Raw genomic sequence first — 20,174 nt, forward strand, 5'->3', positions numbered from 1 at the left:
TTTTGAGCGAATCCGGTTCTGATTAGAGTTATGTTTGAGTTGTATTTTTTTGTTCTGAAGAACAGCGTCAAGAATGCTTCCAATACACTGACTTTGACTTCAGTAACACATACCAGATTAAAAGAAAGAAGTTTACTAAAAATATGCATCTTTATTCAAATAAGGTTATCTCCAAACTCCAACCACCAGTTTACATCATTTAGAAACAAACATATGGAAATGTCAGCTGTTTTTTTTTTTTAAAAAAACAGTAGACAGTCTTCTGTGTTACAGTAATTGATGCAATCAATGATAAATGTCAGATTTTCTTCAAACAGGAAGTTAGGTAATTTAGAACTACTGAATTTTGCTTGAAAGATTCAGGTATGACCATTTATTTAGTATACTCTAATACAATGAGATTCCCTTGTGACAGCAAAGTATTTGCCGCTTATCATTTACACTTCAAATACTGTTATTAGATTCACTCTCCCTTCGTATTGTCAAATTGGATTGCAAGTTGTCTTCTTCTCTTAGTCCTGAACTCTTACTTGGCAAAATGAAACACGTTATCGGTGTTGAGAGAAGCTTCTTGTAGGCAGCCATATCAAAAGGCTACATTGACTGACAAAAATTCTTAAAATCCAGATTTGTTGCTAGCACTTCAAGAGCAGCCAGGACAAAATTTGGTCTGGGTAATTGGGAGTTTTCCTTTGATCCAGTGAGTTGTGAAGCAATTACTGATGTTCCAAGGAGCAATGACTGTGAAATGAAGCATGAAGCAAAGTTATCACTTGTAGGATGTTACACATCAGACCTTCTGCTCCCTAATGCAAATGGTTCCCACACGGGAGACAGGTCAGATATACTAGCAGGGTAAACAGAGAAGCTGAACCCCATATGGGATACGACTGTAGATTCAAGTTTATCCCTAACCCCCAGCCCCATCCTTCCCTTTTTCCCAAAAAAACACACAACAGTATGGGGCGTCCAGTTTTGAAAGAGTTATAATTGGAGAAATTCACAGTAACAAGAAATACAGGCTTCCTCCAATGCATACACTGGAGCTGTTCCTCATTACGCCAGACCTATATGCACCTAATTCATTAGAATACAGTCATTAGCCTTTCTGTACAAAGGGTCTTGCAAAGCCTGCTTTGAGGGAGGGAGTTCATTTAGGTGTTGCACTGATGCAAGAAAGCTAGCAATTGACAAGAACAACAACATGTATCTTCAGAACAATTTAAGAAAATATATTAAGCTTAGTGAAAAAAGTCAGGGTTGTAATAGCTTGGAGTCAAGGCACCTGTAAATATTTGCTGGTGTTAGAACTGAATAGATAAATTCCTGTGCGTTACTCTGTATTCTCTGAAAAGGTTTTCATTGACTTATCCTATTTATCCAGCAAGATGAGCTTGAGGCAGTAGTTTCTCCAATTAGTACACCAAAATCTCAACCTCAGAAATGAATCTATAAAACTATACCAGTATACTACATAGCGTAGCTATGTAAATAGGTGTGTAGGTAGTATAATTTTATTGGTATAGCACAGACACCCACTTTTTGGGCACTGCCTTTTCAGTAAAAAAATGCATTGCATAGATTTATCATTTCTCCAAATTGTCAGGCACAATGCTAAAAGTGTTCTTCGTAACAGTGAATTTGGCAGCATGCGTTGCACTCCTAAAGGAACAGACTGGAGAACTGCAGGAGTAGTATACTAGATTCCAGAAAAATTTTGCAGGTTTTCAGACAAATTTGGGATTAAAAGTGAAACATCCAGAGACATTTGTGGATTTTACAGAACTAGAAGAAAAACAAAACTATTCTAACTCTACACGTAAACAACTTAAAGACAAAGTTACCACAGATATGTAAACAAGTCAAAACAAATTAATTTCACATTTCTAATTTGGGCTTTCTGCTTTGTTTCATTTCTGAAACAAATGTTCACCTAATTAGCAACATCAAAAAAAACACACACGTTCAATCTTACACGTTTGGTATTAAACCAGGAATTGATACACAATACTGGTTCTACAATAGCTGTTGGACTAACAAACATGTCTGAGGCAACAGCTTGCAAGGAAAGTTACTCACATTCAATATTTGTAGTTTAGAATACTTGCCATGTCAATGTTTAAATCAAAGCATCTGTACTTGATACATGATAGACACAAGACAGCTTTATAACAGTAAAGGCATATTTCCAAATTCAATATATCTTAAAATCAGATAGAAAGTGGTATAAAGCAATGGCATCTCTGTTGAAAAAGTTCCAAAAAATCTCCAAACAAAATTACAGACAGACTTGAAACTACAAAAAAGAAATCTGAAGAAACTACTTGATCATGTGTTTTTGCTCACTGCCTAAAAACAGAACCCAAAATAAGGAGATAAGCTTTTGTTTGCTTATCTTGTATAGTTTGTTATATAACAAGTATCAGTCTAACCTAACAGTAAGCAGACCTGTCTTTGTGTCCATGTACTAAAGAAAAGTTAAAATCTGTATATCACAAAGAGTTAGAATTTCCAAAATCATTCTTAAGCCATTAGATCCAAATAGTAAAGAAATGAAATGTTTATAACAAGTTTTCCTCCCTCACAATAGAGAGGTGTAGTTTTGTTTTGCTTTAAATTTTTGGTTTTAGAGGGTTTTGGAGAGCTGTGTGTGTTTTGTTGTTGTTTTCTAAATCTGATATGGATACTTAGTGGCAAGTTTTCTGCACAAATCATCAATTCACAAATTACCACTATCAACAGCCACCAAACATGCTTATTTTAAATCCCTCCTCTGAAATTCTAACAAAAGAAGAGGAATACAGTAAACACTGTACAGTAAACACCTTCCAGTATTTATCAGAAACCTCATTGAGAACAGAGCCCTAGATAGGGTCCGCAGCCTTCCCCTACCTAGCATTTGCTCTGCTGCTCCCCAGTCCATTTTTAACTTCAATATTAACTGTTGAAATGAGAAGGTGGTTTACCAAAATTAAATAATTTACAATATTGAAGTATATCAAACACTATGTTTTCCCTCATTTACAGAACTGTATGATTTTCTGTGCATACATACTGCTGTTATGTACACACAAAAGGAAGAGGTCATCAAAAGAATTTTTTGGCTGCTGCTTCTTGTTGACTCCTGAAAGAAAAACCAGAAGAGAATTCATTAAGTATGTACAGTAGAAGATTACCTAACTGGTTTAGATAGATAGTTCTTTTATTTTGGGATTAAAAGATTCCATTCCCGTTCAACAGAAGCTTAAAGAAATCAAACATAAGTTGTATCACAAAAACAGTATATAATTTACTCTATTCACGAATATAAAGGAAGCATGACTGTAGTTCCAATTTTGCATCACATGGAAACATTCTGGGTAGAAAAACTGTGGAACAGCTTATTAATTTATTAAAATTCTCTAACTGATTTTCTCTAAAGCTTCTCTATATCTGATTTTCCTAAAGATCACGACAGAAGAGGAAACGTACAATTAAGCAGCGTAAGAACTTGCTTGAAATAGGACTTTTTCACGCTGGCACAGAAAATAATTATTTTCCTTAGTGGATACAGATACCGTAGTAGATACAGACACACACACAAAAAAATAGAAGTACAATGGCATCTGAAAGAATTGAACGTGACCAGCTCCTCATTTATCTTGGAAGTCATTTCCCAGTTGATGACATAACATGACAAATTTAAAAAACACAAAACAAAACAATCTCTCCACTTTGTGGAGCAGCAAACATACAATAAAAGTTGATGCTATCACAGCAGCATTTACATTATATTAATACTAGTTATCCTTCCACAGAGGTAGCAAACTGCATCTTCTCTTTGAAAAGCACTGCAGCTATTTTGGTCCTTTTATTCCAGAAAGAGTCCATGTATGAGAGAAACAGGAGACAGGACCACCAAACAAGTAAGTCCATATTCTCAATAGGTTTTCCTTTCCACTGACATTTAATTTGAACATTATGACGTTACAAAGAAGAAGAGAACAGAGCAAACATCCCAATGTAAAAACAGAACTACACCAACCAAAAAAAAACCACACCCCTCCGACATTAAGAACTCTATAAAACATCGGCATCTCCTCATCTCTCTCTTACATAGGATATGTATCATAAAAAAAGTTCACTGACAAATCTGTCAAATCGGACAATAGCTGTTAGCCACATGTAGCAAAAACTCAGATCACGTCAGATTTTGTTAAGATATTAATAAACGTCAGTAAGTCCAGTAGGGGACCACAATGATGGTCAGGGGCTGAAGTGCATGCCTCAGGAGGAGAGGCATGGGGAACTAGGCTTGTTCATCCTAGACAAAAGAAGGTTTCGAGAGGTCTCATGGCAATTTCCAATACCCAGAAGATGTCATTGAAGAGACAGGAGCGGTTTATTTAGAGATGCATGTTATGACAATGATAGATAACAATCAAGTAGAAACAGAACAGGTTCCCACTAGATATATAGGGGAAGGGGAAGGGAAATAAACTTCATTACAGTAATTAAATATTGGAAAATGGGTCCAGAAGAGAGGTGAATTTTCCATCCTTCGAGGTTTTAAAGACCTGACCAGTCTGACTAAATGACCTGCTCTGAATTCAGTGTTAACTCTGCTTTGAGCACAAGGCTGAACTGAAGACCTCAAAAGGTCTCTTCCAATCTGAACGATTGCTTGTTTTAAAGAAGATTAATATAATCATATCATCGCAATTGCATTTCTACTCAGAAGTTCTAAAATCACTTGCCCTGTTGTCGTTAAAGAAAGATATACTTACCTATACATGACATAAGCAATGAATAACACTGTTTGCACCGCTATGAATATGAAGAAGTGCATTGTAGATAAGCATGATGGAAATGGTGGCAAGTCTGGACACTTTGATTTCTCACTGGATGGCTAAGAAATAAGAAAAGTGTTATCTGAGAAGAGAAACAACATGCCATCAAAAGATTGCTACGCAAGAAACAAAACGAGATCTTTGCACCATGATCTAAAAATTGAAACATAATCAGAAAACAGACAAAAACGACAACTACTTTGAGAAAGTTAATTTAACTCCCTGTTTTTCACTTTCCCCTTTCCCCTTTGTTTCTCAGATAAGCTGACTAACGATAACCTATGGACCACAGGGGAAAGAACAACCTTGTATGGGTTCATAAGCTAAGTCAGCTTAATTGCTATCTAGGTAAGACTAAGGTGTTCCTGAATGTTAACAGAGTCATCTTTAACATTTACGTATCTTAGGCAGAGCTTTCCTAAGTTTCCCCTGTTTAAACCTCTCCCTTCTATGCAGAAGCTTAAAAAGTCTCCTATGTATAGAGCTGTTACGCAGCGGTACAAACACAAAAGCACCTACAAAACTTAATTGCTTGACCTTGTTTCCACAAGAAGCTAGACTAAAAATCATGCTCTTTGTGCAAAACTTCTCATCAAGACACAGATCATGCAGTTGGGTCAGGGCAGTGCAGTTTCAGCGAAGCAGCTTAATGAAGGATTAATTGCTCTGTAAATTGCATACTGGCTCATCCCAGCTTTTTACCAACAGCCAAATAAAAAAGCATTACAGTCATGCTTTACACTAACAGCACATAAATTACCATATTTCGTTGTACTAAATGCTCTATGTCCCTTTTTACTACATGAAGGTGTTCTTTGATGTCATTAAAGTGCTGACTTGCTTCATAGACTCCTGCAGCTGAACCAGGATGTTGAGCTCCACTGATCAGCCTCAGAGTATCAGCCATGGAATTCCTAAAGCAAGATGGACAACAAAACATCATTCAATACAAAACACTGTTTATATAAACAGCATTTATGTTGCACACATTTCAGTCCATTAAAATTAGTCTGAAATACACAAGTACCCAAAAAGGCAGAAAATATTTTTCTGGCTTCCAAGAATACTTCTCAAGAGGTAATTCCTTAACCAAACTATTGCCTTTAATATTTGATTCTACAGACAGTTTCAATTTGTATAGTGCGCTACCTCCCTAAGTCACACAGAAAACAAGATCTGGCAAATATTCTATTGCTAGACATCTGCTTTGCTTGACTGATCAAGTCTAAAACAAGTCTATCTAAGGCTCTTGCCAAAGCTTTAGGATAAACAGAGTATAATACAATCTTTGAAGAAAGCCAAAGCTGTTTTATAAAAATAAATAAATAAAAGCAGTCATGTAAGAAATAAAAATAAAGAAGAGGCTTTAGGGATAAGAAAAGATTTAGATACATCCTTGTTTCATGATTATCATTTATATGAGAAACTCATTTCCCATATGCATTGTCATAATACTTAATATTGTCTTCATGTGAATTCATTTTGCTGCTCTAACAAATCACATTAAATCCCTGAAAAGTTGAGGTTCCATACCCAGTTTTGTTTGAGGTGAACTAATCAGTGAGAGAAAAACACTTAGTCCTAGTCAATATGTTTATATAGTTTTCCCTTACTGTGATGTCTCTTTTCAGTTGCAAAGAGGATTATTTTCAGCTAAAATAGTTATCATGTGAATGTTAATCTCTTCGTTATTAACGGAATAAGCAATCAAAATGTATGTCTTTGGATTCCTGTTTAATTTACTTAAAACTTTACATTTTCCTTCAGATTAGAGCTTACTTTGATGCCTTCAAGGTAAAGTCCTAACTCTTTGTACAGTGGTCAGCAATTTAACTTGCACCTTAAGAAAAAAACACTAGAATATCATTCATTGGGAAAACCGGTAAAAACAATACATAAGCGCTACACAAAATTTTATTATTGATTTTAAATGGTTTATATTCATTATGAAAACTGCAAGTTAAGCATCAAAACTTAAGTGTTTACAAAGAATCTTCATAAAGATGGTGCTCATCTTTTAGCTTTGCATCAGTTGCTCTTCATGCCATTAAAGTTCAAAACACAGAATTTAAAAAAGTACCATACAGATTCAAAGGCACTACCACAAATCTAAGTAAAAACTGCAAACACAGATACGGTATTATATTAGTTTCACAGCTGCTGTCTCATCATGGCAAAAATTATGCAGCATGCTCAACTACTTGAAGTAACTACATGCTAAGTCAGAGCTACACGTTGAATTAATCTAGTCAATTATATCAAGCTGCAGATACACCACTTTAGAGGAAAAAAAAGAGGCACTTAGTAATTGTAGCCCCTATTAAATGTTGGATTAATGATATACTCTTCTCCAAACGGAAGACTACTAGTTTTTCCTTTTAAATATCACGCAGATAATCAACTTCACATGAGACAATCGATATTCTGCATATATCCATTAAAAAAAGATTTCTCCTCACTTCCAATAATGATCCAAGAATTCCCCTTTTCCTGCCATGTCTGTGAAAAGTCAATCCCACTTCAGCACACTGGAAGACGACCCACTTTCCAGTTTTATTTCTGTTAAATACAGATATTGTGCTGCACTCTAGGCATGCATGGATTTCTGCAAAACTCTCAGTATTTGCAATATTAAAAACAAAGCTACTGAAGTAAAGTTATCAAAAGGGTTTAAAAAAAGACAGCTGCTTGCTTCTACAAGCCGCTGCAAACAAAGATAGGTAAGACATCTCTCACTCATTCTACTATTTTTGTCTTTGAACCAATAGTATTTATACAGGCAAAATTAATGCAAAAAAAACCACAACAACTCCATCTGTCATGAATTAAATTAACATATCCTAAATAGCATTAGCATATAATCCAGAAGTTTTATATTTTTATGTTATTATTGTATAAAGTCAATTGGTTAATATTTACCTGTTCTTTGAATTAGTGTTGTAATAACTTATTTTAGAAGAAAGTTTTTCCACTGGAAATTTTTCCTAACTAACCCATGGAAACCCATGCAGTGAACAGCATGACCACTGCCTAATAAATGCTGATTGTAATTCTGTTCATCCACATCTGTCACATTGTTTATCTTGGCCCACTATTTTCAGTGCTAGAATGCAAGTGAGACTCATTTGGTACATCCCTCTCCTTGTACCAGCATCCCTACGTAATGAACAGAAATCGGCATACCCGCCTTCCCCCAGATTAATCCACTTTGTTAAAAGCAAAATAACTTCCCTAAATAGACATGGTCTGTATCAAATTTAATTTACTTTACTTTTGCATAAACAATATCATGCTGTTCGTTTCTACTGTACGAACATGCAAGATTCTTCTGTAATCAGATGATTAAGAAATCCCCAAATCTTGACAAGAAAATTACTTAAGACAGTAAGTCCTTTTCCTCTGGGATAACCAGCAATACCAACAGCGGGCTGTTCGTTTCTATCTATAAATAAAACATTTCTTTAATCTAAGAAAAATATTAAGACGTTACACAAGCTCATACCTAGTAAGTAGTCACTGAAAGGGCAGACCGCCAATGTTAACAAGAAAATCTAATTTGCTTGTAAGGTATAAAGATTTGTCAAGAATATTAATGCTAAAGCTTTCGTGGAAGAACAAGTGCAAAAAAAACAGAAGCACTCTAATCTTCATTGTACAAAAAAACCTGACCTACTTAGATGAATGACAAGATCTGCCCCTGAACTAATACCAGAGGGGAAAAACACCCCCCCCCCCCCCAAAAAAAAAGAAAACAACAAAAAACCAATTGCTTATACACTACAATATCAAGTTGTAGAATTGATTTTTTTTTAAGACAAAAAATAGTAAAATATTTTAACTTCTGAAAATGAAGTGGTAAACCAACTTAAAGACATTCCAGCTAACAGCTATTGTTAAACATCTTGGAAGCAGTATACAAACACCCCCTTGAAAGACAGGCATTTTCTCAAACCCACTTTAGCAGTATAGAACCTTAAAGATGGAGATCTTTGCTTCATTTGGTAACTTAATTAGAAAAGTACAGCATACCTCTCTATCAATTTAAAAAAAAAAAAAAACATTAAAAGCTGAACTATTAATCATTTGGGAACTTGCAAGTGTCCCTGCAGATACAGAAGCTTCCTGAGAAAGTTAAAAGTCCTGGCAAAAGTCCTCTGACAAAAGACAAAACAAGACAAAACTAAAATCAGGAGCCTTAACGTTTGATTCCGACAAGTCCCACAAGATTGACACAAAACTGAACTCAATCAGGCAAGTTCTGTGTCTGTCAGTCTCCTTTACTGTGATTATCTTTTGCTACAAAAAGATGCATCAGTATCAGCTGATAGGCAGTTTTCACACAGCAAATAAACGTTAGACCATTAAATATTCGCAAATTAGAAAAACTTTTTTTTGACAACTTCCCTTATCACTAAATAAAAAAAGGTATTTTCAGTCACAGTCAGGTTTCCAGCACCTCCAAGGATGGAGACTGCAAAACCTCTCTGGGCAACCAATCTAGAAGTTGTCTCACTACCATCACAAGCAAAATTTTGTTTTCTACATCTGAAGAGCAAACAGAACTTCCTGTACTTCAGGTTTGTGCCCACTGCCTCCCGTTCTGTCACTGGGTACCCAGTGAGAAGAGTCTGGCTCTGTCCTCCTTCCCCTACCACCCACACCCCAAATCTTCCCCAGCCCCCATCACCTCCAAAATCAGATGTTTACACACATTGTTAAGACCTTGCTGAGCCTTTTCTCCAGTCTGTACAGTCCCAGCTCCCTCATCTTTCATTGTGTGCCCTTAATCATTTTCACGGTTGTTTACTGGACTCCCTCTAGTACATCCATGCCTCTGTCATACTGGGGGACCCAGGACTCCACATGTGGTGCCACCAATGCTGAGTAAAAGGTGAGTCATCACCTTTGACTCACTGGCAACACTGCCTAATGCAGCCCAGGATGCCGTTCGTGGTCTTTGACTTAAGGGCGCACTGCTGTCCCACATTCAACTTCTTGTCTACCAGGAGTCAAGTTCTTTTCTACAAAACTGCCTTCCAGATGATCAGTCCCCTGCCTGTACTGATGGATGGAGTTACACAGCTGCAGGACTTTGCACTTGCCTTTAACTTCATGAGATTCTTGGAACACTTCTCCAGCCTGTCCAGGTCTCACTGAATGGTTGCACAACCACATGAGTATCAAACATTACTCCCAGATTTGCATCGCCTGTAAAACTGCTGGAGATGCACCCAGTCTTACTGTCCACATCATTAATAAAGATGCTTGAAGAATAATGGCCTCACTACCAACCCGAGGTGCACCATTAGTGACTGCCTTCCAGCTGAAGTTTGCATCACTGATGACAACCCTTTGCCCCTGGTAGTTCAGAGACTTTAAATTTTTAATTTATTTATTTATTTTAAGTGGTATCTGTGGATTTTTTTTTTGTTGTTTGTTCTTGAGCTCTTAGAAACAGAACCACCTTTTCATATACTCCATGAATAACAATTCCCAGTGGAAATGGAATCTGCACATTTTCTTTGCACAAAATTTCCCTTCAGAAGACTTACACGCCTTAACAGGTTTTGCTTACACTAAAAAAAACTATTATATCTTATATATTATGTAACTCCTATTGTCCACGTACTCCTGATAAAATGACAAGATACTCCAGTACAGCATTATTATTTTTTTTTTTAAGATTCACCAGCTATAATGTGAAGGCATTCATGCTCATGTTGTTACCAATGCTCTAAAAATCAGAGCAAGGAATTTTCATGAGGTAGCAGGTTACCAAACTAGCCATTCTACAGATACCGACTGTTTCCAAAGGCGCTCTCCTTACCTTGCTTTTGCAGCAGAACCTCATGATAAAGTGCTGCACATGAGGGGGCTTAACCACTGTATGGACACAAACTTATGTTTATTACAGAAATTGAACAATCATCACTAAGGAACACATATAGAAATTTCAAGTTTACCCATATTCTCCTACTGAAATAATAAATTTGGCTTAAAAGGTGGAAACTAATAAAATTCAAAACACAGCCTTAATATTTAGAAAAGAAAGGAAAGCATTTACCTCATTTCATTCACTTGTCGAATGACCTCTTCTTGAGTTTTCACAACGGTATCAATCTCTTGCTGGGAAACCTGGTGTCAGGGGCAGGAAAGGATGAGAAAAACAAATCAACATATCTTAGAAAAAGTAATTGATTGCCCTTTCGAAATTAGGCTGAGATATCAATTGCAGTTTACTTTTTGAGTTACCTGTACTTGTTGACCTGGAACGCCAGCTCCTCTTTTAGCAATCTCATCTGTGACTGCAGAGACGTATCTTCTCTGCTCATCCAGAATCATGTCCAATTGTCTATTCAGCTGCTTGATTTCAAGATGAATTCGATTCTGCCCTTCAAAGATTTGCCTCAGTTCACGATCATTTACAGTTTCAAAAGGATCATCCGCTGGTTTAAAAAAAAGCACAGGTAATTGTTAACACACATGCATTCATCGTAAGTTGCACTGCATCATTTTTCTTGCACCCTTAAAGTTTCCACACTAACATACTTTTCCAGTAATTTAATATATTTCTTCCAGTAATTGGATATATTTCTAAATTCTATATATGTTTCTGTTCATTTGTTTTTTTCTCAATACAGGCATGAATCAGAATAGTTCAGTTGGAAGGGACCTTCAAAGATCACAAAGAACAACTGCCTGACCACCTCAGGGCTAACCAAAAGTTAAAGTATATTACTGAGGACTCTTGAACACTGACAGGCTTGGGGCATCAGCCACCTCACTGGGAAGCCTGTTCCAATGTTTGACAACCCCTGCAGTGAAGAAATTTTTCCGAATATTCAATCTGAACAGCTTTCTGCCATTCCCATGCATCCTGCCATCAGCTCCCAGGCAACACAGTCCAGCACATCCCTCTCCTTTTCCTCTCCTCAGGAAATCACAGAGAGGAGTAAAGAGATCTCATATTACAGAAACCACTTCACAAACACAAGACCAAAGATTCTTAAATATGGTACAGGGATACAAAAATCAGTAGGAGCTTTGTAAGATCAGCATGCCACAATATCAGGCCCTAGTTTTGAACATCCTGGAAAGCAAGTATTTTCCTTGAGAAATCAAAAACTGCTCAAATAACTTGCCTGGCTGTCCTTGAACATCAGGATGCTCCTTTTGAAATTCTTCTTTCTTTTTATCCAATTCTTGTTGAAAGTGTTCAAACTCTTCTTGATACTTTTCTTTATCTTTTTGAGGAATTTCTGCATCTGGTGTGGGCTTTAAAACATTATCAAAGGTATGGGCGAGAGAAAAGATTTTCTTTCACTCCTGTAATCACACACTGTCCAGCAAATGCTGTCTAGACTTCAGATTTGATGGCATGACAACTTGTGAAACGCATTAATATATTAAGATAGAAGCAAGAAACCAGACATTCACATGGAAACTCATGGCTTCTTCCCAAAAAGCGTACTTTCTGCAATTATAAAGAAGTCAAGTTTTACAAGAATAGGTGAGGATTAACAGTACAGAAGTGTTCTACAGGAATGGAAAGTTGAAAGCAAAAACAAATTTGTCCACTTTCCAAAGTGTACTTTTGTTTGTTTTCTTTGCATGTTTTGTTTTAATATCAGGATTATCGTTGATTCAGTGTTACTTCAAGAGTTTTGGTCTTAAATGTAACTAAAAAACTACCGAAACGTTATAGTATTAATCTTATTTTTCCAAAACAGATGACAGTACAGCTCCATGCCAAAATTCAGAAACAGGGATGCTAATTATGACTGCAGAAAAAAATGCCAAGATCTGGTGCTATACATAAAACATGTATTAGCATATTGTACTAGTTATGCATAGAGACGCTTACTACTTCCTTCCCAGGCTCAGTCAACTGGAAAGTCAGAAAAGACAGGACATCGTGGTCATCTGGATTAAACAAACAAACAAAAAAACAACAATATTAAAGAGTGCTGTTAAATATTATAAAATATCCTGCAACTTTTCAGGTCAACCTTCCAACTTGTAAAGGGTCTCCAGCTAAGAGTATCCTCCCAAAGCCCTCCCAAGTTTATGCAGTAGCAAATGAGACTGATCAACATCTTAGTCAGGACAAACTAAAGGTATTTCTGTTCTAGGCGTGAAAAAGATCTACGCATTTCAGTGATCTGGGAACAGGAGGAGATTAGTTCAAACAGGAAGAGATTAGATCAAAAATTAGTATAATGGATCAACACCAGCCGTAAAAGAAAAAAAGTCTCTTGCAAGCCTCCACACTGTCTACTACAATTTAACATTTTCTACCTGCAAGTCCCCCTGTTGCTGCAGATATTCCAAAATATCCTTGTGATGGCAACACCATATCTTCCACTCTAGCACAAAATTCAAAGTCTTCCTTATCCGGAGTAAATCCATTGTTAATTAATACCTAGAAAAACAAACACCTATAGTTTTAACCACAAAAATCTATTTGAGAAATTACTCAGCAAGATCTGGTTAATTGCTTTGTTAATTCATACTAATGGACACAAATACAACTTATCAGGCAACTTCATAGTTTTTTGGCTTCTGAAAGCAGCTATTTCATTTCTGAAGAAGGTTCTACTAGGGAAATGCATAAGCTTACTTTTATTTTTTTAAAGAAGAAAGGCCTGATTCAAAGTTCAACATGAACAGAATTCCATATTTTCTATTCATCGCTTAAGAGGACATACTATACAGACATAAGAGATATAAAAACTTACTTATCTGTTTTAAGAAACAGCAAAACAAATTAACACATGGAAAAATTCATCAAGATCTAATAATACTAACTCCTGTTGAAGATATCCCTGACTCAGTGATCCTTAAAGGCCAATCTATCAAGTATACATCCCAATAAGACTCTGGGCAACGCATATTTTTGGTCCAGTCTAGTACAGTCATCCTTACTGCTCTTCGATTGATCCTAAGCTTAGAGATTCTCTCTTCCTCCACCAAAGCACTCCGAGAACTGCTAAGGTTAGCCACACCACTTGGGTGAGGAGCTTCTAGATAAGGCATCAGGGATTAGGCACATTCAAAAAGAGAGCATCCTCAGAGTCTGCAATTTAATTTTCATTAAAGTCTAACACACAGCTTTTAGCATTACAACAGAGTACAAGGTCCACTCTTAGGTGCCCTCATGTTTACTTTTGGAGAAACTTTTACTAAAAAATGATAGCTGCATGTTGTAACTGGCTAATGCCTATGAACAGTATCTTTTCAGTAGAAATCAGAAGCCAAGAAAGAAATACTTCATAGCTGTCCCAACCCAGCACCACATTACCATTTTTCTCCCCGTATTTAGGAGGCACTCACAATCATCCAAATAGTATTTAAGAAGTCTTCAACACCCCCTTACACCAGTGTTTTTCTATCTTCTTTAACATTCAAAGCCCTACTGCTTCTTGGAGGTGGGAATTCTCAAGCAACAAATTTAAGTGTGCTGTCAAAGAGCTCTTTTCTTAATCATATTTTAAGAATCCCCTACAATCAACTGGAAGCTCTCTGATCAGCTTGAGAAATGTGTTCAAGTTCAGGGACTGCTCAACTGCATGAAAGTTGAAGAACATATGCTGGCTTTGGGACACATTTACAGGCCGGTCAACAGCAACACAGAGGGGTCGGAGCACATATGAATACAGCAGCATGACTGAACCCCATGTAACGTCAGAAAAATCAGCAATACCTGCTAAGTCAGCTCAGAAAGCTACAGATGTGCTGAAAGAACTTGTCTAGTATTTGCACATACTGCACCTCATTCCAGCTTCCAAGCTACTGAGCTCAACATTTTCAAGAATATTGAAAATAGCATACGACGCCTTTGTAGCAACTATTTCAAACCCCCCAATCTCACACTTGAAAAGCTGAGAAACATGAGTTAATTAGATCATTTCAGAGTACTTACAGTCAGTGTTTTTTGGTAGTATGTAATTTTTGCTCGAACAGGATAGGGTTTATTACGGAAATCCCTCTGACATGAGGCCAATGCTTGAGTGGAACCATCACTATGCAAGAAGACAACTTGCATAAAACTATATCTTATGATTTATCAGCTAAGACAAAAAAGCATCATTGTATCACTAAGAAGCATCACACTATTTTTTCAAAATGTAAAAGCCGTTGCAAAAGATGTCTCTCAGTTGTACTGAGTATTGAGCTTTTCAAGTTTATTGAGCTTGAGTATTGGGCTCAACAGTACTAAATGCTTTACATGGGACACTATAGATAGAAACAGCAATGGGGAAGTCTGCTTTTAAGACATATTCCCACACACATAAACTAACTATAGGCTGGACCACACCAGGTAAACTAAATGCCTCTCTTCCCAGAACTACCTCCCCCCTTCCCCCTCCCCCCCCCAAAAAAGTAACTGTGCTGTTGACAATAGACCGTCAGAAATCAAAATTAAACCAATTAATTTACTAAGAATCAATTAGTTTTCAGCTAATCACTCTTGTCATCTATAAGCTGTGTATGGAACACACCCATAAGCAATGACGAGGTAAAAAGTCTGTACTTCCACTTGTCTGAGTTCACCCACACCTAAGGCCACATAACGCTTAAATATCCATCAGTTGCCCATTCCTGTGCTGTTAAAACAGTGTTTTAACAAATAGAAAAACGTAGATGTAAAGGAATACATAAAAAGAAGAGTTCCATATAAAATAAGCCTTTAAAAGTTTCTCAGAGAGTTTCATGCAACACTTCATCATTCAAAAACAAACATTTGTCATTAAGTCAACATTGAAAATAAACTTACTTCTGATGGTCATACAGAAGTTTTCCATTGTTGCCTACAATAATCACTCCAGGATTGTTTTTCTAGAAAAACAAATAGCAAACAAATGGGATAGTTTAATTCAAAGAGAACTGTGTGACATCACTGATGGCCTTCCTGTGATAAAGCACATAGGCTACAAAAACACTACAGGTGTTGTTATTCTTATGTCATCCTGAAGTACAGAAAGCGAGATGACTGAAGTAGCGTGTCATACTGCATACTTTACAAGAGACAGATATGTTCTTTGTATAGCTAGGGGTGGGGAAAAAAATAAGTTCTTGGCTATGCTACTGATTAGCATCATTTGATAAATGCAGTAATATAAATTTATCTATGGATTTTATATGTAGCAGATATACAGATCTTAGAACTCCTAGATGACTTACGACATCTGACTTTGTCTACGTAACTCAGAAAAACATTCAAACAGGCTGTATGTTGACGGCTGTATGTTGACATCTTGCTGACTCTATCAGTCACTAAAAAAAACAACTCAGGATCTATCCGTCACTGGCTAAACACAGTCTGTCAAACATACCCCCAGTTATTTAAACTGCTAGAAAATGAGAACAAGCTGAAACGGTAAGAGCAGAACAAATTTACAGTGCTCTTCTAGATGTCTACAGGAGTTTAGAAAGTTAACTCTAGTTTTTATAGGAGCACAAGTTTTCAGAGATAATCTCTACTTTCCCTTCAACATTACCATTCATCATTTCCCACAGGAATTTACTGTCCAATTGGACAGATTCCCAACTGTTAAGAAAACAAAATGTGGATTTCAAGAATCCAAGAAATGACATCGTTCTCTATTCACAGTGACAGGAAGCAAGTGATCCTTTTTCTTTAATACTTTAAGAGACCACTACAACTAAAGCATGTGATTGCTTTCCCTCATTACTTATATTGGGACAACAGAACTGTGCATGGTGTAGAGAAATACACCATAGGTTCTACTTCTCAGCAATGGATTTTGATTAGACGAATTGCTTCAGTATCAGCATTACACCTGCTCAGTACCACTGAAATACTTAAACAGCATCTTCTTAACAGTCTTTTTTAGTGTAACAACAGTATTACTGTATTATTCCAAACATATTTGCATATATTCTGCAGAAAGTGTGTAAAACCAGTTCTATTTCATAGCATTAATGAACGCAACCCAAGCCTAGTATCCTTTAGAGCATAGTAGACAGATACTAACGTAGTATCTTTTCCAACCTAAATGATTCTATGATTCTATTTAGCGTGGTTCTTACTATTTCAGCTGTTCAGAGCTATGAAACTGCTTTTTTCCTTTTTGAAAAGCTCTTTTCACCATGTCTACAGAGAAATAAAAATTCAACTCTACGAGAGCCTACAGCCTTAGAAAGAAGTGAAAAAAATAGGCTTTGCAATTTTTAAAATCAACTTCATAACTAGGGCACTTTGAGTCTGAAGTACTAGGTGAAGTCTACTTCTGGATGCTAACATATTAGGCTGATGCTCAGCTACATCCCAGGCACCTTCCAGCAAACATACTAAAAACAATACCAGGAAGATTTTCTCCATACTGGGACTGAAGAAAGTAACAGGCTATCATTAAAAAAGTCTTACAGACTCTAGTATTTAAGACACGTCAGACCAACGCAGGCATGACACAGACTTTCGTTTTGACTAGAAGTGACACATCATCACTTTCTAAAAAAAGATTTCACATCACAGTGACTAAACTTATCACGATTTTAATCCCAATACTATCAAAGTCCTGGCAAACAGAACCATCCACGTGCAAATTTTGACAGATGGCCTCTTCAGCCAGCTAAACTATGCAAAAGTCCATAACCCGGCCAGGAGTCAGAAGAGGAAGAAAAAAGATTTTAAAATTCTTAGCAAGTTGAACAACACTAATTCTTGTCTTTCAAGATCTAAATTATAAATGTCACCTTCAGCCTGTCAGCTTTTAAGTTTGCTGTATATTGATATCCATCTGCAGGGGAAAAAAAAAAAAAAACCAAACACTAAACCTTTACACCTACAAATAAGTAGCTAGAACAGTGGAAAAAAGCCAAAGCAGTACCAGAAAAGCAAAGCAGACCAACGGCATATTGTTAGAGTTTCCGAGGACCTTCGAGGCATTCTGGACTGGAAAACTGAAAACTCAAAAAACTCAAAAGCAGGTACCTATAGCAAAGTTACTGAATTTTAGATGAAAGTAGGAAAAAAAAAAAAAAACAGCAACTATCATCATTGACACAGATGCTACCAAGCTGCTCAAGGCAGATTTGTCCCACAAAAAAGAGCATCTCTGAGAAGAGACACAAATCTGCACAGTAGCATATTCTGCGCAACATGGCTCTTCCAAAGTATAACTCTTCAGGTTTATCAACACTGCGAACTGTGCATGGACATTCCAAATTTCAGCTTATACATACGTGCAATGTATTTTCTCTCCGAACCTAACAGATGAGCTAATATTCAGTAGATTCATTCACTCCAACTTTGAAGCTTGAACTCCCTACCCACCCCCCCCCACAAAAAAAAAAAAAACACTTGAAAAAGTGCGTGGAAAAGGTCAAGCTGAAATTATATTAAGGAAAACGTGACTATATTAAATCAGCCCTTTAAGCGAAAGGTGGGGGGAAATAGGAAAATGGCATTCTATTTTTTCCCCACAAAGCTATATGTATCAAACAGGCAGGAAATCAATTTTCTCTCTCTGCTAGAAGAGTTTACTTCCAACTAACCTTTCCGTCATTGTCAAAGGAATCAAAGAAAATTCCAACACCGTTCCACTTATCAGCTGCCCCAAAAACAGGACCTTCCATGCCTTGTTCTTCCGTAAACCAGATTGCCTATTGCAGAAAGAAATTAAGAGCTGTAAGCCAAGAGCCACTTTATGAAGTATGTCTATTTTTTAAACTTAGATCAAATTTTTAATACCAGTCCATCAGCTCCAATGCGGCCTCTTCCTGTAACTCGAAAGGTCACTTCCACTTCCCAATATTCGAATATTGACTTGTTTTTTGTCCACACTGATCCTCTTTGGCTTTTCAAAGACGTTGTTATTCGAATCTGATCTGCACTTGGTATTGCATCTAGAAAAAAAAGGAACCAACATTAAATATAACAAAAAGTATTGTGAATGTGTAACCAGCCATTTAACAAGTCCTCTAAATTAACAAAATTGTCCAGTCACTTTAGCTTTAGTTTTCAAAACAGCTTTTTAATGGAGTACTCAATCACTTGAGAATTAAAACAAAACAAACAAACAAACAAACCCACCATCCTTACTGCTAAGAAGTTAGTTACTGTTCTTTTACAGAGTACTTGTTCACCTTCCATTTGGTTGTGCGATGTACAGCTTGAACAGAACATGGGTCTGGTCGTTAAGGTACTAATTAAATTAAAAAAAAAAGTCAGGTTTTGTTTCCTGCCTTAAGCACTGTAGGATTTTTTCCACAAATCACTGTTTTCCCTCCTGCTTTTTACAAACAGATATTCTAGTTTTCTGCTTAGCGGTTTAAAAGAAAAAAAGGCACAAGTTGAGGGAAAAAGAAGGGAGGAGTGAGAAGTCATTCATACTTATGAAATAACATCTAATTGGCTTTAAAAAGCAAGCAAGAACGTAACGTGTAGACAGGTTCCTTCCTGTCACTTGTAACTTAACATTAACATCAAATAGCCTTCAGAGCTAAAACGTAATATCCTCGAGCTAACCAAAACGAGCTAAATTAAAATCTGGCAGAAAGCAAACAGCAGAAGTTACCGCTACGGCCGAAGCTACCGGCCAGGAAGGCCCAAAGCACCGGTGCGTTTCACAGCGGGAGGGGGCGTTGGGAGGGAGAAGAACTCGCCGGCGACCAGGGGCCGCTGCCCTCCGGCGCCTCGCCTCCCGCCGCTCCGGAGCCCGGCGGAGCCGAGCCGCGCGGCCCTCGCACCGCGGCCGGCCGGGGGCTGGCGGCTGGCTGCCCGCAGGGACGCGTCGCCACCTCCGGACCGGTCTCAGGCAGCTCCCGAGCGGCCGCCGGCGCTTCCCCACTACCGCCGAGGCTCCTCGGCGCCTTGGCCGGGGCCGCGCGAGCCGGGCTCCTGCCCCCGGACCGGCCGCTGTGGGACCCGCCGACCCCGGTTACGAGCCCGCAACCTGCCCGGCCGCGGCCGGCCGGCTCCGGCCACCTGCGCCACGGCTCCCGGCTCCCGGCCCCGGCCCGCGGCGGCTCCCACCCGCCCGCTCCGCTCCCCGGGCGCCGTCGCCGGCCGGCCGCAGCCCCCTGCGCGGCTGCCCCCCGCCCAGCACTTACTGCCCGTATGCGCCCAGAACGGCACCGTGCCGTCCGCCTGCACCAGGTGCGGCCCCTTGAAGCTGTACTTGTACTCGAACCGGCGGTGCGGAGGCGCCGGCGCCGCCGGGCCCCCCTCAGCCGCCGCCCGCCCGAGGGCGAGCAGGGCACCGGCCATGAGAGCCGCCGCCAGGCCGCCCCTCCGCGCGCGCGCCGCCATCTTGGGCCGTGCTGCCGGCCGCCGGGCACAGCCAACAGGGCGCCGCCCGATTGGCCGAGCGCGGGGCC

General features: G+C 38.4%; 1 protein-coding gene and 1 long non-coding RNA gene across 6 annotated transcripts in view; one reads left to right on the forward strand and one right to left on the reverse strand.

The window, feature by feature from the left end:
* The window catches only part of LOC308184700, a 41,635-nt gene extending 29,670 nt beyond the window's left edge, over positions 1-11,965 (forward strand). For all 5 annotated transcript variants that reach the window (XR_013942871.1, XR_013942872.1, XR_013942873.1 and 2 more), the window contains one exon: positions 11,471-11,965. This is a non-coding gene — a long non-coding RNA (uncharacterized lncRNA). The remainder of the gene's footprint in view (positions 1-11,470) is intronic.
* Positions 132-20,154, reverse strand: LMAN1 (lectin, mannose binding 1). The gene is made up of 14 exons (XM_080572007.1): positions 19,908-20,154; positions 18,547-18,701; positions 18,351-18,458; positions 15,607-15,668; positions 14,752-14,851; positions 13,128-13,251; positions 12,694-12,752; positions 11,972-12,104; positions 11,082-11,275; positions 10,894-10,964; positions 5,590-5,743; positions 4,767-4,888; positions 3,056-3,124; positions 132-741 (listed from the first exon to the last, which is right to left on the reverse strand). The coding sequence occupies exons 1-13, from the start codon at positions 20,104-20,106 to the stop codon at positions 3,088-3,090; spliced, it is 1,518 nt and encodes a 505-aa protein (XP_080428133.1). The 5' UTR covers positions 20,107-20,154; the 3' UTR covers positions 132-741; positions 3,056-3,087.
* Between the last annotated feature and the right edge of the window lie 20 nt (positions 20,155-20,174).

The sequence above is a fragment of the Anser brachyrhynchus genome (genome assembly GCF_964034855.1).
Source record: "Anser brachyrhynchus genome assembly, chromosome: W".
In the NCBI taxonomy this organism is placed as follows: domain Eukaryota; kingdom Metazoa; phylum Chordata; class Aves; order Anseriformes; family Anatidae; genus Anser; species Anser brachyrhynchus.

What these genes read in the sequence shown, in the direction of transcription:
- LMAN1 (XM_080572007.1), bottom strand. Translation starts at nt 20,106, where the DNA reads ATGGCGGCGCGCGCGCGGAGGGGCGGCCTGGCGGCGGCTCTCATGGCC. An exon ending in CCTTTGACAATGACGGAAAG is followed by an intron (nt 15,669 to 18,350) that starts GTTAGTTGGAAG and finishes TTGTTTTTCTAG; the next exon opens with AAAAACAATCCTGGAGTGAT. An exon ending in CTGAGCCTGGGAAGGAAGTA is followed by an intron (nt 12,105 to 12,693) that starts GTAAGCGTCTCT and finishes AATGTTTTAAAG; the next exon opens with CCCACACCAGATGCAGAAAT.